Source organism: Jaculus jaculus, unplaced genomic scaffold (assembly GCF_020740685.1).
Source record: "Jaculus jaculus isolate mJacJac1 unplaced genomic scaffold, mJacJac1.mat.Y.cur mat_scaffold_46_1_974171_arrow_ctg1, whole genome shotgun sequence".
Taxonomy (NCBI): Eukaryota; Metazoa; Chordata; class Mammalia; order Rodentia; family Dipodidae; genus Jaculus; species Jaculus jaculus.
This window is the reverse complement of record NW_025423499.1, coordinates 352,884-379,343: the sequence shown is the minus strand read 5'-3', so window position 1 is coordinate 379,343 and position 26,460 is coordinate 352,884. Positions and strand designations below refer to the sequence as shown.

General features: G+C 37.5%; 1 protein-coding gene and 1 pseudogene across 1 annotated transcript; one reads left to right on the top strand and one right to left on the bottom strand.

Annotated features, from left to right (window-relative positions):
* Nucleotides 1–217: 217 nt before the first annotated feature.
* Nucleotides 218–17,285, bottom strand: LOC123457422 (vomeronasal type-2 receptor 116-like). The gene is given in 8 exon segments (XM_045141340.1): nucleotides 218–1,137; nucleotides 3,022–3,145; nucleotides 3,622–3,849; nucleotides 5,093–5,392; nucleotides 5,394–5,897; nucleotides 6,278–6,569; nucleotides 16,531–16,668; nucleotides 17,245–17,285. Coding segments are annotated over 8 exon segments (2,547 nt in total).
* A 4,786-nt stretch (nucleotides 17,286–22,071) lies between these two features.
* LOC123457421 lies at nucleotides 22,072–22,826 on the top strand (annotated as a pseudogene).
* The last annotated feature ends 3,634 nt before the right edge of the window (nucleotides 22,827–26,460 follow it).

Below are 26,460 nucleotides of genomic sequence, written 5' to 3'. Positions count from 1 at the left end.
GGAAAAGTAGGTGGGGGGAGGAAGGGCATTAACATGGGGTATTTTTTATAACCATGGAAAATGTTAATAAAAATTGTGAGAGAAAAAACCAATGTTAGAGACCAAATAAGACTTGTACACATGAACAAATATCTACCCTCTTTTTAATATTTAGTGTTTACAATAGTGGAAGGGTTTCTACAGGATATAATTTAAATTAAGACATATGAAGTAAAATTTAAAAATTAGTTGATTGTACAATATGTTTTTTCTTCACCCTCTTTAGACTATTTTTACTGGGTCTTATCAAAATGATATAACACTTGGGGAAAAAGATGCAACTTACCAATCCTGTACTGGAGGCCAAGATAGAAAAGACTTCCACTATCACCATGGCTATCCCCTTGGAGCTGTGATAGACAGGGAGGAAAGTAACCCACACACTGCAGAACACCAGCATGCTGAAGGTCAGAAATTTGGCTTCATTGAATGTATCAGGCAGGTTTCTGGCCAGGAAAGCCACAGTAAAGCTCCCTATAGCCAGAGATCCCAGGTATCCCAGGACACAGTAGAAGGCAGTGTCTGAGCCTTTGTTGCACACAATGATAATGTACCCATGTTCCAAGTGTTCATCAGTGTCAACAAAGGGAGGGGATGTTCCCATCCAGATGCCACAGAGAACAAGTTGGATCAAGGTACAGATGGGAATGATGAAGTTAGGTGCTCCTGATGCCAGCAGCCCACTCAACCTTTTTCCTGGAGCAGTGGCCCTGAAGGCCAGAACCACAGTAATTGTTTTGGCCAAAACAGTTGACACAGCCACAGTGAACAGAAGTGCAAATGTCATCTGCTGCAGGATACACTTGGCTGCGTTGGGGTGTCCAATGAAGAGTAATGGACAGAGAAAACAGAACTTGAGGGAAATGAGAAGGATGTAGCTGTTTGTTCGATTACTGGCCTTCACAATTGGTGTATTTTGGTGCTTTACAAAAACCCCAAGTACAACAGCAGTGAGTATAGAGAAGCAAAGCGCTACACAAGCCAGAGCTATCCCCAAGGCATCTTCATAAGCCAGAAACTTCATAGTTTTTTGGAGGCAGTGATTTTTCTCTATGTTGGCATACTGATTGTTTGAGCACTTCACACATTGATCCATACCTGGCAGACAATGCAAAGTATCATCAGATTACTGGCAGTATTTCCTTCTTGTTGCAGCATAATTATATTCTATATTCCTTGCCAGAGACAGCAAGCATGCCATTTCAGGATCACCAAGAATTGAGTGATGAAGAGCTGCATGACACAATTCCAGCCATGCTGTCTCTTCCTTGAAGTCCAATATGGCCCCTCTATAAAAAAACGTTTTGAAAATCCATAGAGGTATCTAAGTGTGACAGATCTAATTTTAAGGGTTGTTTGGGTACAGCATCACTTTCTATAATTCTCCCTAAATAAATATAAGGGGGTGTTATTTGAATCATTTCAGGGGATACCTTCAAACCATAAGCAGCTAGGGTAGAAATCATTTCTTGTAATAAATTTTGTAGGATTCCCCTATTTCTATTGGCTATTAAAATATCATCCATATAGGGCTGGAGAGATGGCTTAGCAGTTAAGCACTTGCTTGTGAAGCCTAAGGACCCCGGTTCAAGGCTCAGTTCCCCAGGTCCCACGTTAGCCAGATGCACAAGGGGGGGCATGCGTCTGGAGTTCGTTTGCAGAGGCTGGAGGCTCTGGCGCGCCCAATCTCTCTCTCTCCCTCTATCTGTCTTTCTCTCTGTGTCTGTTGCTCTCAAATAAATAAATAAATAATTAAAAAAAATTATGTCAATCTCATTCCTTTTTTCTACATCATGTAACAATACTCCTCTATATCCACTTTGATTTCTGGTACACTGAAAAAGTTCTCTGGATATTAGAGTATGCTCCAGACACTAGTAGATGTAAATGCTGAGGAATTAATATTTATATGATATTTAAATCCCTTTGATCATATTTATTGGCATTTAGGTACTACTTTAGCATGCCACTCCCATTGTCTTGCATTCTCACCAGTAGTATAGAGGGCAACATAAAACAGTACCTAATAGTACCTATTCTTCCATTCTGTGCTCAACCTAGTAGGCTTGACATCTGAGATAAATTTTTTATTCTTATTTTTAACTTCAGAATATTTCCCATTTTCTCCTTAAGTGCTTCAAATTACATCTGAAACAATGCTCATGATATTTTAATTGGAATATTTAAGTTTCCTGGTAAAGGATCTAAATTGCTGTGATATGCTCATGTCTAAAGTCTTAAAATCAACTGCTTTCTAAATTATTTCATAGACACTTGGGAGATATTATGCTTACATTGAAAGTGTTTGCAAAATTACATATCTCTAAAGTCAAAAAAGGGTGGAGTGATGGCACACTGTTTAAAGTACATTCTTGCAAAGACTAAAGACCTGTGTTTGACTCTCCAGGTCCCATGCAAACCAGATTCACATGGTGGCACGTGCATCTGGAGTTCATTTGAAGTGGGTGGAGGCTCTGGCACTCACATTCTCACTTTATTTCTATTTCCCTTCTCTAATAAATCCATAAGTAAATAACTGAATAAAATAAATATAAATATTTAAAGCCAAAAATGACATCTCTGAGCACTGACTATCCATCAGCAACCTCTTGTATCCTGAGAGGATAAAGATGTGGAAGATTCCTTCTTATTAACTTCATTTTATGTAGATTCACAGATTATTATATGTATATGTGATATCCTTGATAGAAATAATATATTCATTAACTATTTTATCTCAAAGAGTATTTTTTATTGTGGGAGAACTAGTATGTACAATGGATCTAGGTACTAAAAATGTGGTTCATGGAGTAAAGTTTTATGTTTATAGTCATGAGTATTTTTCATTTGAACCAAGTGATTACATTAAGCAACGAAGAAATATTATCTGTTTCTTCAGGTTCTCTTAAGGCCCTTAGAAGTTCCCACTATATGTGCGGAAAAGATCAATCTGAAGAAAGACTCTCTAAACCATCAACTTACCTGTTTTGTTAGAAATCTCATTTTCTGGGCAGGGGAAACAATCAAAACAACAGGCTGCCTTTCCCTCATGTCGGAACTTCCTGAAACCAAGCTTGCAAGTCTCACTGCACACAGAAGAGGGAATCTGAGGAAAACCAGAAGTACAGTTGCAAAAGTTAGCAATGTTATATAGTCCATTCAAAACTATATGTTAAAACAATCACCTTTATTAAACTCTTTCCCCACATCTACAAAAAATTTGAGGTGTCAAACTCCATGTCCCTCAAGATTTTTTTTTTTTTTTTTTTTTGAGGTAGAATCTCACTCTAGCTCAGGCTGACCTGTGATTCACTAAGTAGTCTCAGGCTGGCCATGAACTCACAGTGATCTTCTTACCTCTGCCTTGTGAGTGGTGGGATTAAAGGTGTGTCTCTCAAGATTTAGATGAAATATTTTGTCATTTCCAAATATTTTTCAAGAGATAGAAAGAAAATCTAGGACACTGGAAAAAAGAATCTGAATTGACATGTTGCCCTTGGCCAAATCAAGAGGGCACACATGACCCCACATGATTTTATCTATTTATGCCTTGAGTAAAGTATTACAGTTAGATAAACGTACCTGTCTACCCCCTGTGGCCCACTCTATGGCCTCATCAGACAAATACAATTGTTGACCAAAGGAACCATATGAAGAAAACTGTCCTATTTTCACCTTTATTCCAAGACCTTGTGGAAAATTTGAAATGTGGGAAATGTCATAGTCTGCATCACATTTTGTTTTCTCATTAATAGTCACTAAGTCTCCAATGGGGTTAATAAATTGCGTATTCTTCATAGTGTGGTAAAACTAAAAGAAGTATATCATTTCCTATTAGGTACATACACAAATGCACATAATATGTGATATGAGTAATACCTTCCTATTTTACAACCCTTCCCTGAAAATGAAACTCTATAGCATGTACCCAATTATGTGAAATAAATGAATTTCCACAGATAAATTAAACATTACTATGTTTTTATAAGATTATTTGTGGAGAAACTGTGGAAATTAATCACCAAATATTAGATAAGGCTATTGACATAAGCCTTAAAGCTCACTATGATTATAGAAATCAAAAAAAAAGGTTAACTAAAGCAGTAAGGTCTTCAGTTATAGCAGTGATACAGAATTACAATAGCAATTTATGTGACTTCTCACTCACATTGATCAGGATACTTTGGCATGGGAAAAGTAAGCTCACATCTAGATATCAAGCACATCATAATAAATAAATAAAAAACAAAAACAAACAAACAAACAAACAAAATGGGAAGCCAGGCATGGTGGCACAAACCTTTATTCCCAGAACTCAGGAGGCAAAGGTAGGAGGACCACCATGAATTTGAAGCCACCCTGAGACTCCATAATGAATTCCAGGTCAGCCTGGGCTAGAGTAAGACCCTACCTCAAAAAACTGAAGTAAATAAATTATTAAATAAACTTGGATCACTTATCAAATTGTAAAACCAGTTGGGCATTGTGTCAGGCTCAGAAAACATGTCACATAAAATATGGATCATTCAAAACTGATGTCATCAATTTCAGTATTTTTCATGTATGTACACAGTAATGATTTGTCATGGTTGTCTGCTTGGCTGGAGTTAGATTTACCATAGACATAAATCTGTGGACATGTCACTAAGAAATTTTAGTTTGGTTACTAAACATGGAAAGGTCACACTGAATGTAGGTGACACTATTTCATGGAAAAAGGGTTTATAATCAGGGAGAACTAGATGACCAATAAATTCATCACCCTTGGTTACAGATTATAGATGTCATGGCTAGTTTGTTTCATGCCCCTGCTTCCATGGTGTCACCATCGTGATGGACTATATTCTTGAACTGTGAAGTAGAATGAAAATACTCTCAACTACGTTTTTTGGTCAAGTATTTACCATGATAAAAGTAAGTAATAAACTCAGTATATATTTACTTCCTAGGAGATGAAACAATGGAGAAACACCGCAAATTGAGAGTGCTTCCAGCAATAGATTTTAAAAATGTATGGAGCTACTTAGAAGGTATTATTGATGACACTACATACCTTAGAGCAGTCAGGTACACATAGTTGCATTATTGGGTGAACATCTACATGTTCATAATGCATTGCATGGTAAGCATATGCCCAGGCATACACAGCATTGTATAGATTATAATTCTCATCACTTATGGCTATGTCAAATCCATGACTTGCAAACCATTTTAATGAATTATTGAGTGCACATTTACTCTTTGTTCTACATGGAGATTCAATGTTCAAACAATTAAAATGCATCCATTCTGATCTCATAAAAGAAAAATCTATTGGATTTGGAGAAGTGTTCATTGACTGAATAATTTTTTTTAAATTTGGGAATCTCATGATGGCGATTAGAAAACATGAAATCACCATAGAATGAATCAAGAATGAAGTGCCTTCCAGTATTTGTGATGACATCCCACTGTGAGGTGGTGACCCAGATCCGACGGATACCTAAATATGCCCATCTTCTAAAGCTTACTTCCAGTGTGGAATTTAATTCACCATAAATGACCACAACATTTGCCAATGATGTCACAATTTGTTTATAATATTTCTCAGCCCTTGTATTGTATAAGTCCATGTTTAATGGGATCACATTCACAAAGGCTAAACAGAGTTCATTTCCTTGCATCTTTTCTCTGAAGTCTGAGAGAAATTGAATACCTTGGTCATCATCAGAGATGACCAGCCCCACCCAAATCCAGTTGAAATGAAGCATTAAGGAGACTATGGCAAAAGGCAGCCTTGTTTCCTTGGGTGCAATCTGATACAGATAAGGATACTGAATATGGTCACTCAGAACAGGATTAAATGGGCCATAGTGAATCTAAAGGACACAGAACATAGAAATGAATGTGAGGAAGAACAATGGAAAAAAACAAACTAAGATCTGAATTGTGTTAATTACCATTTGGGAAGAATGTTTGAAAGGGTGATGGCTGACACCATTATTAGTTGTATTTCACTAATCATAAAACTCTGGAACAGTACGCATCAGCTTAAGGGTGGGTTGTAGCAAATCCATTTGTATATCTCCATAGTACCTCCTATCAATTTTGAAAAGGTAAGCGCTGATACCCCACCAAATCAAAGATTATGATCTTTATTAACTGTGTCTGCCAATACATGGATAAACAAAGTATCTACTGGAAATATCCATAAGCAAATGAAAATCCTAATTCTAATCTGTACATCACAAAATCTCACCTGTCCTATATTAAGGTTTATTGAGAGCAATGTCCCAATTTTGCTACTCCTTGCCCATGAGGGTCCTGTAAATAATAAACCACATTCATTTATTACACAACGATAATTAGGAAGAATATTCTGTTTAGCTTCTGTGGATCTTAGGCGAGAGACGATAGTCAATGAATCATCACACATGTAAGGATCGAAGAAAACAATAATAGACATGTTGGGTAAAAGTTTGGGATTTCTGTTGATCTCTTCAGTGACAAAAATCATTGTCAGAATATATTGATATTTTTTGACTGGCACACTGAAATTAAACACAGTAATCATTATGAATGAGGCTTCAAACAGCATAAACTTCAAAACAATTTGAGTGGACATGTAATACATGTGATAAGTTATGATTTCTCCTGAAATTCTCATGTAATCATGCACCTTAATGTGAGACTATGATCCAACTTAGCATATGGGTCAATTAGGTATTTTTAACTTATTAAATGAATGAAAATTCATAAACATATTTGTGTTATGAATATATATAGAGAGAGCTGCATTCATATTTGGCTAATAAGAAACTGGTGAAAAGACTATATATAGTCTATAGGTCATACACGGACTTGGAAATAGACTTACTCCAGACAGAGTATCTTGATGCTAGAATTCTCAATATTAAGAAATGAAAAAGACTTCCTGAACAAAACCCCAGTGGCTCAAGTTCTTAAACAATCACTCAACCAATGGGATCATATGAAGCTGAAGAGTTTCTTTACAGACAAGCATATAATAAGCAAAGACAATAGAATACCCACAGAATGGGAGAAAATATTTGCAGGTTACACAACTGATAGAGGCCTAATCTCTAGAATCTACAAAGAACCCAAAAGTCTAAACAATAAGAAGACAAATACCCCACTCACAAAATGGGGTGCAGAGTTGAACAGGCAATTCACAGAGGAAGATATACAAATGGCAAGCACACACTTAAGAAAATGTTCATCATCCCTAATCAACAGAGAAATGCAAATTAAAACAACTATGAGATTACATTTTACACCAATAAGGATAGCCAACAAGAAAAAATCAAATGAAAATAAATGCTGTTGAGGATGGGGAGAAGCAGGAACACTCATTCACTGTTGGTGGGAATGCAGGATGATACAAACACTTTGGAAAGCAATATGGAGACTCCTGGAAAAGCTGACTATAGAAATACCAACAGACCCAGTTATACCCTTACTGTGCATCTACCCTAAAACCTTAAAACCACAGGCTAGAGAGATTTGCTCAACCATGTTTGTAGTGACTCAATTCGTAATAGCTAAAAGCTGGAATCAACCCAGATGTTCATCATTAGAAGAATGGATAACAAAGATGTGGTATATCTACACAATGGAATTCTATACAGGAGTAAGAACAAACAACACAAACAAATTTGAGGAAAAATGGTTGAACCTGGAACAGATCATTCTCAGCGAACTTACCCAATTACAGAAAAAAAAATCGACACATATTCTCACTCATCTACATCACCTAACATGAATCTACCCAGGATACCTTACATACCCAGCAAGCACCTCATAGACTAGACAATAGGATGGATGGGGAGGGCGAGGAGGGCATCGAAGGGAAGGAAACAGTAATCTGGACCCAAACGGCAATGGTAACATAAAATTCTACTTCCTAAAAGACAGACCAAATGGCTGAACCTTCACTAGACCCTAACAGGAAACACCTGAACCACAAGACACTGGAGAGGGTAGGATCAAGACTAACCTAAATTTTCTACATCTTCCCTCCCTCCCTCTCCCCCTCCCTCTCTCTCTCTCTCCTCTTTAACTCTTGTATATCACTTATGTTTTTCCTCAATTTCTTAGTGGGCACTGACCTGTAAACCCCACTTGCAGCTTGGGACTACCATCCACAATGAGCTTTTGATCAGAGAAACCTACAAGGTTTCCCAAAACAGTGACAGACTTCTGTCAGAGTACTTGATGACCCACCAAAGGCAAGTGGTAAGACCCTATCGCTGAAGACTCCATACATAGCTGACACATAAAATGGAATAGCATGGCTGGAAGCCAGGAGAGAGTCAGTCCCCAGCCAGTCAGCATGTCTAGTGCCAGAATGTGCTACATGGGCGACTGGGGGAAATGACCAATATCTGTCCAAGCAACTCATTGTCTAACCTAATTAGCAACAAATAACCTGATGTGATGCCCACACAAGTGCAATAGTGGAAGACTGCCATGGTGGGGAACCAACTGTTCTTGATTTGGCTAACTGATCCCCTCAGTGGTACCAGACCCATAGCTGGAGCTGGGAAACAAGTCAGAACCATACCCAAACACAAGCCCACTCTCCAATATCAAGGTACCATCAATCATGGGCTACAAGAGGGCCTACACCTATCAAACTCTCTATCAAAAAAGTAATTGTTATCTCAATTTTCCGGGTGCTAACTTACTCTCCATTGGAGAATCTGCTTATCTTATTCAGATACATGCACATCCTAAGGAGTGAGCTGCCCCAACATACCTCAAAAGGGCCCGACTGAAACTAAGGACAATTTGCGGAACAAGCAAGGGTCATGTTTTCCTGATGAACCGGATACCAGCACAAAGGGGAAGGAGACCAACACAGAGAAAAATAAACTCCTACCAAATCTGAGAGTCAGAGCCTCAGAAGCCCCCAAGACTTCAGCCCTGATGCAGACCAAAAATGAACCCAATATGGCTCAGGGAAATTTTGCGGAAGAGGGGGTGGAAAGAATGTCAGAGTCACATGTTGGGTCATGAAATGCAGAGACATTTATCGTACCAATAAATGTGGGCTAACTCCACAATGCACGACCCATTTACATCATCAAGGAGGGTCCAATGGTAGGGGTAGATCACTGATCAGCCTAAACAATGGTACCAAACTGTCTGTATTTGCTGAACAGAAAACTAATAAATTAAATTTAAAAAAAAAAGAAATGAGGGCTGGAGAGATGGTTTAGCGGTTAAGCTCTTGCCTGTGAAGCCTAAGGACACCGGTTCGAGGCTCGGTTCCCCAGGTCCCATGTTAGCCAGATGCACAAGGGGGCGCACGCGTCTGGAGTTCGTTTGCAGAGGCTGGAGGTCCTGGCGCGCCCATTCTCTCTCTCTCCCTCTATCTGTCTTTCTCTCTGTGTCTGTCGCTCTCAAATAAATAAATAAATTAAAAAAAAAAAGAAATGAAAAATGAATGCAGTAGTGATTGAGTTTATGGTATTTTGTGTACATGTAAACGTGTGTAATAGTCACCTTCATGTTTATGTAAGATCACATTGTGTATGTGTGTGTGTGTGTGTGTGTGTGTGTGTGTGTGTGTGAGGGCCTAGTCTTGTTTCAGTGTGTATACTATAAGCCAGTGTGAGTTGTTCTTCTACATTACTTTACATGTAGTTGTTTGTCTTCAGTTTTTATTTTGACACAGATTCTGACTCTTGCCCTTTCTCACCTGGAATTCAATATGTAGTCTTAGAGTAGCCTGGAACTTATGGTGATACTCCTACCTCTGCTTCCTAAATGCTGAGATTAAAGGTATGTATCACCATGCCTGATTTACATGCAATAATTCTGATGACTTGGAGTTCACCAATTAGGCTACACAAGCATCCAATCTCTAGGGATTAGGATTTTTCAAACTCAAAACATGGGATGACATGTGCACCAAGTCACAATTTTAGGTGAGGGCCATGGATTTGAACAAAGGACCTCATGCCTATGCAGAATTTCCTTTTCAAATTCCTATGTTATAGTACTTTTGTTAAATACCATCCTGCAATGAGTTAGGCAATGCCCTGATTAATGCTGAATATACAGTCAATCCTACCTATTTACAGCAAAGCATGGCTTCTATAATGTGTCTGAAGCCATGGGTATCTATTCTAGTTATAATGTGAACTCTATTTCACCAGGAATTGGAGGTGTCCCTTCATTTTTGTAGTTCATTTGCTTCTTGTGTTAAGTAATTCCCCTTTGCTAGGACAACATAGCTGACAAAAATCAGGTTAAAGGAAGGCATATTTGTTGCAGATTATCCTTCCAGGTCATACTAAAGAATACTCAAAATTGATAAGGATATTATTGGCAGCCATAGCATGGTATCTGAGAGGGGCCTGTTTCAGTCCAGCAAGGAGGCCCACAGAGCTATATGAATATTGCACATTGGCAGTCATGCCTCTTCCTTTTTATACAGTAGAGGATCTCTGCCCTGCTATGCTGCTGCCCACAGTAAATTTAGATATTCCCACTTCAATTACCCAGTCAATATTATCTAACAGGAATTCTCTCCAGGGATATCCTTATCCTTATAATTCCTCTCAGATGATTATATGTCTTCTCAAGTTGAATATAAAAATAAAATGTCACAGTTAGAAAATCTTTTTCCATCTGTTACCTCAAAAATTCTCTCTCACATTTATCGTACCAATACCTGTGGACTAACTCCACAATGCACCACCCATATACCCAAGGAGGAGCCATTGGGGAGGTGGTAGGCCACGGATAAGCCTAATAATCATACCAAACTGCCTGTGTTTGCTGAATAGAAAACTAATAAAAAAATAAATAACTTAAAAAAAGTTATCTCTCTAATGGTAATGTGAATTATTTTAAGGTGAAGAAATGTTCCCTTTTTCTGACATAATCTTCTACTGTAAGTCTTTTGGTCAGAGAATTACGACCATAAATATCCAGAGTTACTGTTGTTCTGTGAGTTTATTTTTATTGACTGTCAAAGATTTGTTTCATTATGGTGTTTGAAAACAAAGTTTCATTCCCCTCTTCCCCTTTTCTTTTTTCACATCCCTTTAAGCTCCTCCCTGATACTTAGCTTTTCTGCCTTCATCCTACAGGTTTCCTTTGGTTTGGTGGTATAACACTGTAGTTGTGTCTCTTGTGGTTGGTCAATAGTTGTAGCTCATGTTACCTACCCCTTCTTGTATCTAGAGTTTGTTGAAAAATCACCTATCTTGAAGGGCTTTTTTTCTTTGTGGCTTCCCATCAGGAGGTGGCATAGGTGGTATAAAGGGTAAAGAGTTTGCCTCTACATTCGGACTCACAATTGGAACCCTAGAAATAATTATTTATCTAGGAAGAGGTTCATGAATATTGGGAAATTGCTCCTATACTCTCATTGGAACCCGGAAATGGGCAGTGTGGGTGGAAATAAGGACATGGGTAAGGTTAAGTGTGCCCAAACTAGCATGAGTGCTTCTGTAGACCCGTAATTATGATCCTTGCCACAGGTGATATAGGAGGGAGAAAGGGGTATAGTGACTTGGTGGCTATGCTGAGAGTCATGTGTGACATCCAAGTCCATGTAACAGTGGCAGGAGGATAACATTTGAGATCTGAGGATTTGGATACACTGGAGGGAGGATGTGTTGTGTAAACAAAAATCATTTTTATCAATGGAAAACAAAGATGCTATTGATAATCATTAATGTAATTCTTCTGACAGTGTACTCTACCTTTATATTCCATTTTTCTGTCTCTATGTATCATTACTAGACTTCTAGTTGACCAAGTAAGCAGGAAAATCTCAGGATATAATGATATGTCAGATGTTCAACATTTCATGTTCTCTTAAAATTTATATCTCTATGCAAAAAAAGCCTTTTGATATCCTATATAATTCTCTTATTATTAAGTCTTTTTTATTTATAATTACTGGTATTTAATGTGTTTAATGATTTCTAACTCATCAGAGGTATTCTGTAGATGAATTTTGACTTCATATTTAATATAGTTCTTCATAATCATTTACTCTAAGTGGTCTTTTTGTGAACATTTAAGATTTAATTATTTCAAGTAACTACAGCAATGTAAACTAGAGAAAACATAGCATTCTTAACAAATGTTTCTGGACATATTCAATAACTATATATAGAAAAACTAAAACTACACCCATTCCTCTTCCCATGACAAAAATATTAACCTCCAAATGGATGAAATGCTTCAATATAAGATCCAGAAATCTAAAGCTACAGGATGAAACAAAAAGGGAACTTTCTACAAAGTATGACTAGGGCCATACTTCCTGAATAATACCACAGTAATCCTGGAAATTAAGTAAATCTTTTAACCCATGGCAACTAATAAAGATAAAATGTTTGCTTACAAACAACATACCCTAAACAGAGCCCACAAACTACCTATAGATGGGGAGAAAATCTTTGCCAGCTATACCACTGACAGAGGCCTAACTTCCAGAATCTAAAGTAACTCAAAAAACTAAACAATAGGAAAAAGAAACACTATCCTCAAATAATGGAGCAGAGAGTTCAATAGAAAATTCTCAAAGGAAGAAATTAAATGCCCAAAGTCATCTCTGAAAATGTTCAACATTCTTAACCATCAGGGAAATTGAAATTAAAAATTCTATGACATTCCACCACACTCCCTAAAGGATGGAAATCTTTAACAAATCAAATGACAGTACATTTTGAGAACACTCAGGGAAAAAGGGCCCCTATTTAAGTACTGGTGGAAATACAAACTTGAACCATCAGTATACTAATCAATAAGTAGACTCCTGAAAAGGATTATAATATTGCTACCAACTAAGCCTGTCATTCCTCAACTGAGCATCTACCCTAAATGCTCCACTCTTCACTCCCGAAACATTTGCTCAATAGTAGGTGCTCAAATCGCAATGACTAAGAACTGGAATCAACCCAGATGCCTATCAGTTGACAAATGAATAATGAAGATGTGTACATACACACAATGGAATTCTACTCAGCCCCAAGGAAAAATATCTAATGATATTTTCAGGGAAATTGTAGGACTTGAACAGATAATACTAAGTGAAATCACTCATATATAGAAATACAAATGCATGGTTTCCCTCATCCATGCTTCCTAAACTGGAATAGCTTGAATTGCTATCATACCCAAAAAGAATCTGACGGTCAGATGAGAGGGGTGGAAATTTCTGGAAGGGAATGGGAAGACACAGTGGAATGGCAATATAAACAAAATGAAATCCAAAAATATATTGGTATCATAGAATACTATCTCATCAGTAGCAGACTAAAAGATATAATCATCAATATGAGCATGGGGGGATAGTCCGGTAATGATTAGGCCTGAAGAGAATGGGATGGAGGCTTAATCTAAAATATTTGACACTGACTGGCAAATTCAAGTACCTGAATTGGATTACAACCCACATCGAGCTGTTGACTGCAGAGAATTATGAATATTCCCAAATGAGACAAGTTTCTGTCAAAGCACTTGATTACTCACCTAAAGGGAAAAGTGAGAAACCATTGCTGAAGAACCACATGTAAGCAATGCAGACTATCAAAGAACATTGAGAGATCAGGGTGAATCTGGAAGGAAGTCAGCACCCAGATGGTTAATCCATATAGTGCTGAAAACATGGAATAAAATGTTGTATGAAAGCAGCCAGCAATACTGTGAGAAATCAGGGGACTATGGTATACCCAAGCAACAATCCTGACTAGATGTACACACCTGAACAATAGTGTCAGTCACCCTAGTTAAGTAAATAATGCCTATCTGATTAGCTAAATGATGCACTCAGTGGAAAAGGTAAAACTAAAAGTCAATTCAGAATCCAATGGATACCAAGATAATAGACTCCAATGAGATCCATCCATTAGTCGTTGGTCAAAAGTGAGGCTACAGCTATCCAAATCTCTTTGTGGGGTGGGGAGGCAGGGTATTACCATGGGCTATTTTTTATAATCATGGAAAATGTTAATAAATATTGTGAAAAGAAAAAAATCTCTTGAAATTCGTAATTCTTGTACATTTTAACGTATCCTGATCCCACTCTACATTGGAGTATCTGTTTTTCTTTTGAGGAAGCAAAGAAAACAAAGCACAACCAAAATATATCAACAGAACAAGAATCACCTACTGTATTTCAGAAGGTAAGGGATAGAGACACTGATAATACTCTGAATGCAATAAAGCAAAAATCCAGAATGATGAGACTTACACACTAAGGTAGACATAAAGCACAGTGAATAACACTCAGAATTTTGTGGAAGAGTGTGTGGAAAGAATGTACTAGCCACAGGTTGAGCAGAGACATACAGCGCATTTCATTACCCTACAATGACAGACATTTCAACTCACATCTCATTACCAATAATTACATTGTGAATACCAGTAATCATATTTGGAGGGCCCTCAGTGAAATGGGGATAGGGGTGACGGCAATGATGGTAACAACAGTTGATATATCCATACAAAGTGTCAACTTAATAAAAAAGAAAATATAAGTAGAAGTGAAAAAGGAAATTTCTGTTTGTAACATGTCAGTCTTGCTATTAAATTGTAACAGCTACCACTTGTAACACTGGCCAGTTTAGGAACTCAGAAGGGATGTAAGTAATCACAACTTTGAGTGACATCTCCTATTCTACCAAGAGTACAAAGATTCTCTGGGCTTTCTTAATTGTGTGTTTCACCATTGTATTAACTGGAATATAGACAAAACACCTGACAGACTAAGTTTCAAATTCTTGCTACTCTTATTTCCAAACGCTGGAAAATCTCACCAGCAGAATGGATGGAGGAGAGAACAGATGTCAACTAGAAAACCAGGAGGCAGAACTAATACAGTCCAACCAAGAGAAAGGCAAGCTAATAGGAAAATATGAATGAGAATTTCAAGATATCTGGGGTACTATAAAAAGATGAAATGTAAGAATTCAGTATATTGTAGAACGAGAAGAATTTCAATCCAGAGGCTTAGTAGGCACTTTCAACAAAATCATAGAAGTAAAATTTTCCCAAATTGAGAAAGAAATTCCAATGCAGATACCAGAAGCTTTTAGAACACCACACGGACAAAATCTGGAAAGAACTGCTCCTCGCCATGTTATAAATAAATTACTAAACACGCAAACCAAAGAAAATATATTGAAAGTACTTAGAGAAAAAGTGTCATCTACACAGGCAAGCCCATCAGAACAACAGCAGATTATTCAATACAAACTCTAAAAGCTGGAATGACTTGGGATGATATATTCCAAGTTCTGAAAGATAACAACTGTCAACCAAGATCACTTTATCCTGCAAAATTATCTATCCAAATTGATGGAGAAATGAGGATATTACAAAACAAAAGCAGGATCAATGAATGTATGACAACTAGACCAGCTCTACAGAAAGTACTCAAAGGAATCCTTCATAAAGAAGAGAATGCAAAACACAAAGAAGAGGAAAAATTAAAAAAAAAAACAAAAACCACACCTAAATAACAGTTAAAACAAGCAAGTAAAGGGAAAACAGGAAGCACTACAAAACAAGAAGAATGGAGAAAATAATACATACATTTCCATAGTAACTGTTAATATGAATGGCCTCAGTTCACCAACCAAAACACACAGCCTTGTAGACTGGCAGGATCCTGACATTTGTTGCTTTCAGGAGACTCATCTCTCAATAAGAGACAGACACTGTCTTGGGGTGAGAGGTTGGAAAATAGTATTTCAAAAAAATGGGCCTAGGAAACAAGCAGGAGTTGCTATCCTAGTATCTGATAGGATAGACTTTAAAAAAAAAAACAACAAAAAACAAACAAACAAAAAAAAAAAAAAACACTAGTGAGGAAAGATAAAGAAGGTCACTTTTTACTGTTTAAGGACCACTCCACCAGGAGGACATTACTATCCTAAACATGTACGCTCCTAACATGGGGACTCCCAATTTTATCAAACAAATACTATCAGACTTAAGGTCACAGATGACAACAAACACAATTTCAGTGGGTGATTTTAATATGCCAAACTCATCAATTGACAGGTCAACCCCAGAAAAATAAACAGAGTGACATCTGGATTAAATGATGTCATGGAACAAATGGACCTAACAGATATATACATAAAATTCTACCCAAACACTGCAGAATATATATTTTCCTCACAGTACATGGAACATTCTCTAAAATAGAGCATATATTAGGACACAAAGCAAATCTTAAAAACTATGGGAAAACTGATATAACCCCTTGTACTCTATCTGACCACAATGGGATTAACCTGCAAATCAGCAACATGAAAATATACAATTCAGATGTATTTGACTATAGCAACTTTCTGCTCAGTAAAATATAAAATAAATTTGGATTTATCCATAAATAATATGCTTGGGAGGAAAACTGCAAGGGATTAAAAAATTGTTACTGTACCCATATAGAAAATTCTTACACATTATTCTTGACTTTCCAATAGAAAGTTAAGTAACAAAACTGACAGTTACCGATAAAGCTGGTTCAGTGAATCATAGTCTATCATATGCTTCTTTGATGTGTAAATTAAAAACACACAATCCTTGCACATATCTCCATCACTTTCTGTGTTTTGTTTTAGTCTCCAAAAGCAGCCTTTTTCTGTTAAACTGCAAAAGACGACAGAAAGTATTGGAAGAAATAAGACAAAAATTAAAATGATTAGCTTCCCCATGTCTTAAAACTCACAGTCTGAGCTCTAATGTAATAGGCAGCATCAGGTAGATACACACATCACATATGCCTGTTTATGTGTGTGTATCCATCCTTACTACTATTGCTGACTAGAGGAGATATTTATATCCCTAATTTCTATCTATGTTGTTTTTGTCTTCCTTCCTTGATGAGTACAGAACACAGCCCTGGAGCTCTGCATTTGAGGTCTACATCAAGGTCATAACAATGAGTTGAAAAACATGTTGTGAGCATCATCTTTTGCTTCAGGTGCTATGAGTTCATGTATCTCCAGGCATGAATGTCATGGGGATACTCTCCTGAGCATACTTGTTTTCAAACTAATTTCAGAATTCCATTTGGATGAACAGGACATGAAATCATGTATTTGAATTGCATTGGAGTTTCCAAGTCAAGATGTGATATGAAAAGGTCAGAAAGGTTTCCTGCTGATCATAGCTCATGAAGGTATGGGCAGCATTGTTCAAGCAGTGGAGAGAATCCTCACATACCTCACTTCCATCAGCATCATAGCATTTACTGTGAGGTCCATGCACTGCTCATAGAAGTTTCATGCTTGTAATGTCCCACAACCCCATGTTTCCCATTGACTGAGGACACAACACAGAAAACAATCATGGAAAGTCCAAGATTGCCAGCCCGTCTCCCAGTAATGATGCAGACATTAAGCTTCATACTTTAGTGCTGATACATGACCTACATCCTTGTTCCTCAGTTCCCACAGAGTAATAAGCTGTGATGACTCAGATTCCCAATTTTAACATTGTTTTTACGTCATTACAGGATTCCACACAGAAATTTTATTTTATATTTGTACAATCCACTTCCACCACCTAAGTTAGGAATTACTTTTTGTTGTTGCTTTCACATTATGGGTTCCAGTTAGATAGTAAATAAATAAGTGTGAGGGTCTGGACACATGGCTTAGTGGTTAAGGTGCTTGTCTGCACAAAGGACCTCAGTTTGATTCCCCAGAACACATGTAAGCACAAGGTGGCACGTGCATCTGGAGTTCCTTTTCAGTGGCTGGACCCACGGGCCTGCCCATTCTTTCTCTCCCTCTCTTCCTCTGTCTCATTCTTTCTCTCAAATAAACAAAAAAAAATCTAATAAGCATATGAGTGTATGATGAGGAGCCTCGTTTATATTAATATGAACTGTATAGAAAGTTGTGTAAATTTAGGTAATTCCTTTCTTGTGAGTTGAGATTGATCTTGGGACTTGAAATAAGGCTCAACTGTCCTGATTTATTTCCTTATTTCAAATCTAATTAATATTTTAAAATCGTTAGCTGGGCTTGGTGGCACATGCATTTCTTCCCAGCACTTGGCACTCAATGTTAGGAGGATTGTTGTGAGTTCACGTATATTCTGACAGTACATAGTGAATTCCAGGTCTGCTTGGGCTAGAGAAAGAGCCTAACTTGAAAAAAAAGCAAACAAAAAATCATTACTCACTGATTATATATATGAGAGTCAGGTGCAGAGGAAATTAGAAGAATCAGCCATGAATGGGAAGAACATAGAGCTACCAAGAAACCGGTTATTACCTTATTGGACATCTATCCTAAAATGTCCCAAGTCTCACTACAGAAATATCTGCTCAAGCATGTGAACACACACAATCACAGGAAGAAAAAAAAAAAAATCTTTGCATATTCTCACTCATCCTTGAGGACAGAAAATAAAATTTCTGTAAACAGTGTTGAGCATATTCTAATTAGTATTTACTGTCATCATTTCAGTTTTTATTTTTTATATATAAATCTTCTTTATTAACAACATATTTTTCTGAGTACACCATGTATTTGTTCCCTCTTATCCTTCATTCTTTCCCCCATTTCTCTGGGGGGCTTCTTACTTGGGGTTTCAGGTATTCCCCATGGGGTTGTGGAATATGCATTGTGGGAGCAGCAGTCAGGTTTTTTTGTGGGGTGGGAGTGCCTCTCATGATGTTCCACCATGTGGATCTTACAATCTTTGTGCCCCACCTTCCACCAAATTCCCTGAGCCATTTTGGTTAGGTGTTAAAACTACTTCAGTGAAAAGTTCTTAGGAGCCTCTAGATCTCTGCTTTGGTAGGTGTTGAATATCCTCAGATTCTTTTTTTTTTTTTTTTTTTCTTCAGGTTAATGAAGCACTTGTTTTCTGTGCAGCCATCTGGTTTGGTGTAGAACATACAGAGTGCCACAACAATGCCAGTTGACATGATATAAAAGCAGCTTATAACAGAGAGCAAAACCCCAGACCAGACCCTTGGATTTCCTTCTTCCTACGATTTACCCATGATTCATTCGAAGACTGAGCCATGTCTACCAACAGCACCAGCTGGATAAGGATGAACAAAGACTTGCTGTGATTTAGAGGCCAGCATGAGAATACATAGTGAATTCCAGGTCAGCCTGGGCTAGAGCAAGACCTTCCCTCAGGGGGAAAAGTGGAAGTAAGAAATTAGTAATAGATTCTTGATGATTGCTTAATTTAACTTTAAAATTTATTATTTGTTTATTATGTATGTGAGAGAAGCAAATAGTGAAAGAGGGACAGAGAAAGAGAGAATGGGAACACTAGGGTCTAGCCACTGCCAAGGAACTCCAGACACATGTATTGCCATCTAGCCTTATGGGGATACTAGGGAATTGAATGGGTGTCCACTGGCTTTGCTGGCAAGCAATATAACCACTAAAGAACATCTTCAGCCTTCATTATTTTAGCCTTAGGGATATGGTATGAAGAACAGCTGTTCTGGTGATTTTACAAGTTCCATTTCATTGCTCCTACTCAAGTACAGTGCAGCCATACTATGTTTTGCAAAGAACTTTATGACAGGGTTGTTGAGGTCATGGCAAATTCTTTGCACATATACCTTAGGATGACTAAGCTACGTTGGCATTTTCCGCAAGTGCTCAGTAGTTATGACAAAAATGTAGTGTTGGAATCAAAATTCTAATATTTTAACAAAATCTGACAGAATTAAGTTGTTTTGAATGCTGTAGTTTTATATAGAAAAATGGTAGTTATGGAAAGTGATTTAAATTTGCAGGTTTGAGAGTTGTGTGAGCATTGGTCCTCTTTTACACAGCTTCCTGGGGTGAATAACATCTTTTGGAAATGAAAAAAATATAGATATTCTATAACACATGTTGAGTTGTGTGTAATATACACATGTATGAATTGTTCCCACTCCATCACTCATCTGTTTGTTTCCTTCTGATGGAGTTTCTCTTTGTACACACAGCTACCTGGTGGACCTGTGGTGGTTTGAATAGATGTCCTACAATATATTCTGGGTTTTTCTTTGTTTTTTGTTTTTGGGTTTTTTTTTTTTTTTGTAGTTTGCATATGATGCCACCTGACTGGAGGCAGTGTCAGTGGGTGAATCTTAAGATGTGCTGGGTGGTGGGTTTCAGATTTCATTCTAAACATATGCAAAGTGTGCCTAGACGGAGTTCCTGAAGTGTGCTGTGGCTTTTGGCTTTTAGGCTTGTGCATCTCTCTTTCTCTCTCTTTCTCTCTCTCTCTCTCCTTGGACCTGTGAATGCAGGCAAGCTTCCCTGCCATTCATGGATCTTTTCTGGATGTGTAAGCTTAAATAAATATCCCTTCCTCCATAACTGTGCCTTGTCTGGAAGTTTATCTCCGTGAACCTGAAGCTGTCTGCTACACTACCATACCATTTCTATGAGCCCCAAATTCTCAAGTTTCTGTTCCCTATAAGACTAGGGTCACAGGCATGTGTGGCCTTGCCCAGATGTTTGTGTGGGCTCTAGGAAATTGTGCTCAGATGGTTTCAGTCACACTCACATCTTCATGCTTGTCTGGAAACTGCTGTTATCAGAAGAGAATCTCTCCTGTCTTGATAAAGTATTAGTACCCCAAATGTAATGGTGCATGCCTGTACTTTCAGCGTTCAGAAGGTGAAGGTATACAGGACTTATAGGAGTTCAAGGGCTACATGAGACTCTATGCCAAAGAACAAAAGCCAAAAACAAAGGTCTTCCTTGTTAGGAGAATGTTTCTTTGTTGATGTGGGAAAATTCATTTGGATATAAATTCTGCCACATGCCTGGGAGTTTTGTAATAACTTGGAAGCCAGTATTTGAGGAAACCTCCCTGTAGAATTCAACTATCACAGAGTTCCAGCACCATGGCTATAAGTTCAGCTCCTGAAAATAATAAGACTTCTATAAAAACATGGTGAAATGTAAACTATGCTAAGTAAATGACTTAATACTGCTGCACTATAAAATAGCTTTAGTAAGTAGTTACATAGAGGATTCATGAAAACCCTTATTTTGGCAATGCTTAATTGACTTAACAGTGAGCAATGAATCCATTTAAGGCTCATAAATTCTTTGTGGCTGATGGGCCCATATTGACTCAGCTAGTCCAAATACTTTCCATATGAAAGGTATCTGAATTGCAGAGTCCTCAATGAAGTTTTCTTAACCATTACAATAGAGGCTGGGTAGGCTCAGATCCACCCTTCAGGCTGTGTGGGCCAAGTGTTGTCTGTTGCTGCTATGACCTCTGCTGTTGTGGGTTGAAAGCAACCATACATAGTGAGTGTGTAACTAATAATCTGGCTGTGTTCCAAAGAAACTTCTTTTAAACTTCAAGATATGAATTTTATCTAATATTCAAATTCATGAAATTCTATTCTTTTTTCCTACCGTGTTGAAAAAATTCATATCCTATAGACATAAAGAAACAGAAAGTCCCAGATAGATTTAGAAGTTCCACTTTCAATTTCGCCATGCAATGCTGGCAATATCCTGAGTTTTCAAACACCTGCTACAGTAATTATGGAGTTCCCGAAAGTGCAGAAATAATGTATGGAGAATATGCACTTACCGTGCCTGGCTCACAACTAAACTATGTTTGTTGCTGCTGTCATAATCTTAAATGTAAACTGCTACTCCCCAAAGTAGATAATAACTACTGGGGTATATAATTAAAGAGAAAAAGAGCTATATGACCTTCAATTTTAAAGATGAGGAAATGAGCATTCAAGGAAGTGGCAGGGGTGTTTGTTAAATCCAGATCTTCTGTTTCTGTGCAGTACTGTTACATGAAGCATAGATCTACTTATGATACCTACTGGAAAAAAAAAAAAGTTTTCTAAATGATTGAAGTTGTTTTTGTGGAAGAGATTTTCATGTTGATATTTTGAAAAAAAATAAATGTATAAAATGAGGACAATTTATTATTTACACACAGCGACAATGGTTCAGGCTTCAGCCCTTCTTCTTAGCTGTAAAATATATTAAATCAGAACAGTTTTCATCCTCCTGAGCAAGATCCTTACTAGAGTCCAGCATGCTTCACTTCATCCAGAATTTTGCTCAAGCATCTTCAAAGATGCTGAAATACCCTTACACAGTGAGACTCAGAACTAGCAGAATAGATTCACTTTATCCCAAGACATCTCTCCAGCAGAATCTTTCTCCTTTGTTCCCACAGCCTTGGCTTTTCCCATCATTTCAAGTGTTTATGAGCAAGACACAATGCTATCATACATCACCATGCAGCTTCAAGAAAAACAGAAGCAAGCAGTCCTTCCTGCTAGGCCACCAAGTGCCATCACTTACATACTTGACAGCCCAAAACCAGCATTTTATGTAACTTTGGCAGGACTAATACCATTTTTTGCTATTCCACTGGTCATGGTCACAACAAAGACTTATATTCCTATGTTAGCTTTTACTCAGATGGCTTATGGAGCCAGTTTCCTAGCTTTCTTAGGAGGGGTCAGATGGGGTTTTACTCTACCAGAAAGTAGTCCAGCCAAACCAGACTATCTTAATTTAGTTAACAGTATGGGTCCTGTTGTGTTTTCATGCTTTGCCATCCTCATTTCTGAAAAACTCCATGAAGCTATGGTCATAACAATAATAGGTTTGGGGACAGCACTACATACTGACTTTTTCCTCTTGCCACATTATTGGAACTGGTTCAAAGCCTTGAGGATAGTAGTGACTTTAGTGACCTTTTTTTCCTTTCTAGTCACTTTAGTACTTCAAGGTATTTATCCAGAGAAGAGGCCCAAGAAACCTGATCAAACTGGAATATAATGTTACCTTGTTAATAACATGTTGAATTTTAGCATTAGCTTTTTCTACATCTATATTTTTCACAGGTCATTTTTTCATTTCTCAATATCATTATTCCCTAGTAATTACTTCAGCAAGAGCTTGAAAATCTCCAGGTTCCTGTCATATCATTTTAGGTTAGTTACATTTTTTTTTATGAATTGTATTGTCATCTATTTAACATTTCACTGTTTTGATTGCATTTAAAGAAGTAAAAAAAAAAAAAGCTTTATGATCATGAAAAAAGAAAGAAATAAAGAAAGAAAGAAAGAAAGAAAGAAAGAAAGAAAGAAAGAAAGAAAGAAAGAAGCTGGTGTCTAGCCATGTTAAGCCTGTGGCTATAATTCTCAACTCTTGCTCCACTTGAAGATATGTATTATCAATCAATCTTCTATTTATCTATCAACGAATCTGTCTACAATGTATTATGTATCATCTGCAGAATTGGTAACCTAAATTTCCCAAAATAGTGTGGAATCACTTTGCTACATCATCAATTATTCATACTTGCTTAGCACTCTAGTGCTTTCTATGTTTATATGCATTGTTTTTCTTTTCCTTTCTCCTTCCTTCATCTCTCTCCACCCTTCCTTATATCCCTCCCACTCTCCCTTCTTTTTATCTCCCTGTTCATAATATCCCTTTTCTGCCCTTTTTCCTCTCTTTTCTATCCTGCCTCTCACCACTGTCCTCTCTTTTCCTCTTTCCTTTCCCCTCTCTCCCCTGTCTCCCTCCTCTCTCCCTCCTTTCCTCTCTCCTCCTATAAGGTACACTGGTCTGGAACTTACTATATATGCAAGGATGTTCTTCAAATTCTGATCTTCATGAGGTTAATGAAGACTCTGTCAGACATTCACTTTTGAAACTGAGAAGTTAGACTCTAATATAGATCAGGTATAACTGAATTATGAGGGTGGATAATTCTTGCATAATAAAATGAGACATTTAGTGATGTTCTGATTCTCATTACTGAATGTAGTTCACTAGGGAGATTGATAGCACATGCACTTCAGGTGGGATTTTCCATTTGTATTTGCAAAATAAGAGAACTCTTCTGAAAAAGATGTAAATATTTATGACATTGAATTTTCTATAGCTCCAGATGATTTTGACATTTTGATTTGTTCTTTGACAAGGTTTCTCATAACCTCTGTTAATTTTTTCCACTGCTGACTTTGTGAAATATATTAAAAGGCCAGATGATGAGCAGTAGTTTGAACATTGGCTACATTGGGACATAATTTCTTGGGACTTGGAAGCATAGTGCTAGGGCTTCTTAAGCAGTTCACTATTTTTAAAATTTTATAAATATAGGACTTCTGTCCAAGATGGTGACCGCCTAACTGCACTCCACATACCGGGGGGGGGGGGGGGCGGGGGAAGGCAAGTACTCAAGGGCAATTAGAATCTTTTTGCAGGAGGGAGGGCCCAGATGGTGGAAAAATAGGGAAGCACACACCCCACTCACCGAGAACCCTGCGCCCTGCTGCGACCCGCCATTATCAGTAATAGACAGATCATCCAAACAGAAGCTCAACAGGGAAGTAAGAGAGCTCAACAAAACTATACAGCACTTAGACATAACAGACATCTACAGAACTTTCCATCCCAAATCCACAGACTACACATTCTTCTCAGCAGCCCATGGATCATTCTCTAAAATATACCATATACTGGGTCACAAAGACAGCCTCCATATATTTAGAAAAATCGACATAATTCCCTGCATGATATCAGATCATAATGCTATATTCCTAGAAATCAATAACAACAACAAAAAACAACAAGAACCCCAATGGCAACTGGAAATGGAATAGAGCACTCTTAAATAATAAATGGATAGTGGATGAAATAAAAAATGAAATTGCAAAATTCCTGGAATTGAATGACAATGAGAACACATGATACCAAAATTTATGGGACACAATGAAGGCATTCCTCAGGGGAAAATTCATAGCACTCTATGCCTTCATAAAAAAGAAAGAAAGATCTCAAATCAATAGCCTAACCATCCACCTAAAGGCACTGGAAAAACAAGAAAAATCCAACCCAAAGAGCTCCAGAAGGAAAGAAATAATTAAAATCAGAGCAGAAATTAATGAATTGGAAACCAAGGAAACAATTAAGGCAATGGACAAAACAAAGAGCTGGTTCTTTGAAAAAATAAACAAGAGTGACAAACTTCTGGCCAATTTGATCAAGCAAAAAAAGGAGAGACTCCAAATTAACAAAATTCAAAATGAAAAAGGAGAGATCACAACAGACATGAGTGAAATAGGCAGAATCATCAGGACTTATTTCAAAAACCTCTACTCCAAACACTGGAAAATGTGGAGGAGATGGATAAATTCCTGGATGCATATCATCTACCAAAGCTAAACTGAGAGCAGATTAATCACAACAATGAACCCATCACACTCACAGAGATTGAAAAAGTAATAAAAACCTCCCAAAAAAGAAGAGTCCAGGACCAGATGGATTCCCAGCCGAATTTTATCAAACATTCATGGAAGAACTCAAACCAATCTTTCTAAAACTGTGCCACACAATTGAAGAACAGGGAGAGCTACCCAACTCCTTCTATGAAGCTAGTAACCCCTAATCCCAAAACCAGGCAGAGATGCCACAAGAAAGAAAACTACCAGCCTATTTCCCTAATGAACATAGATGCAAAGATCCTCAACAAAATACTTGCAAACCGAATCCAACAACACATTAAAAGCATTATCCACCTTGACCAAGTGGGATTTATCCCAGAAACACAAGGGTGGTTCAACAAACGAAAATCTGTCAATGTAATACACCACATAAACAAGCTTAAACATAAAAACCACATGATCATTTCATTAGATGCAGAACAGGCCTTTGACAAGATACAACACAACTTCATGATCAAAACATTGGAGAGAATCGGCATGGCCGGTTCACATCTTAACTTAATAAAGGCAATATACAAAGCTCCAAAGGCCCAAATAATACTTAATGGAGAGAGACTGGAGGAATACCCATTGAGATCAGGAACAAGACAGGGATGTCCTCTCCCACCTCTGCTTTTCAATATAGTCCTAGCCCAAGCAATAAGGCAGGAGAAGGAAATAAAAGGGATACAATTTGGAAAGGAAGAAGTTAGCTCTATTCACTGATGACAGGATTGTATATGTAAGAGACCCGAGAGACTCCATCCCAAAACTCCTGAAGGTGATTAACTCCTATAGCAAAGTAGCAGGATACAAAATCAATGCACAAAAATTGGTAGCATTTCTGTATGCAAATGACAAAGACACAGAAAAAGAAATAAAGGACATAGTCCCATTTTCAATAGCAACAAAAAAATAAAATAAAATACCTTGGAATAACGTTAACCAAGGAAGTAAAAGATCTATACAACAAAAATATAAAAACTCTCAAAAAATAAATTGAGGAGGACTTGAAAAGATGGAAAGACCTCCCATGCTCTTGGATAGGCAGAATTAACATTGTGAAGATGACAATCCTACCAAAGGCAATATATAGATTTAATGAAATTCCAATTAAAATCCCTACAGTGTTCTTCACAGAGATAGAAAAAATGATCTCAAATTTCATATGGAAAGGCAGAAGACCTCGCATATTCAAA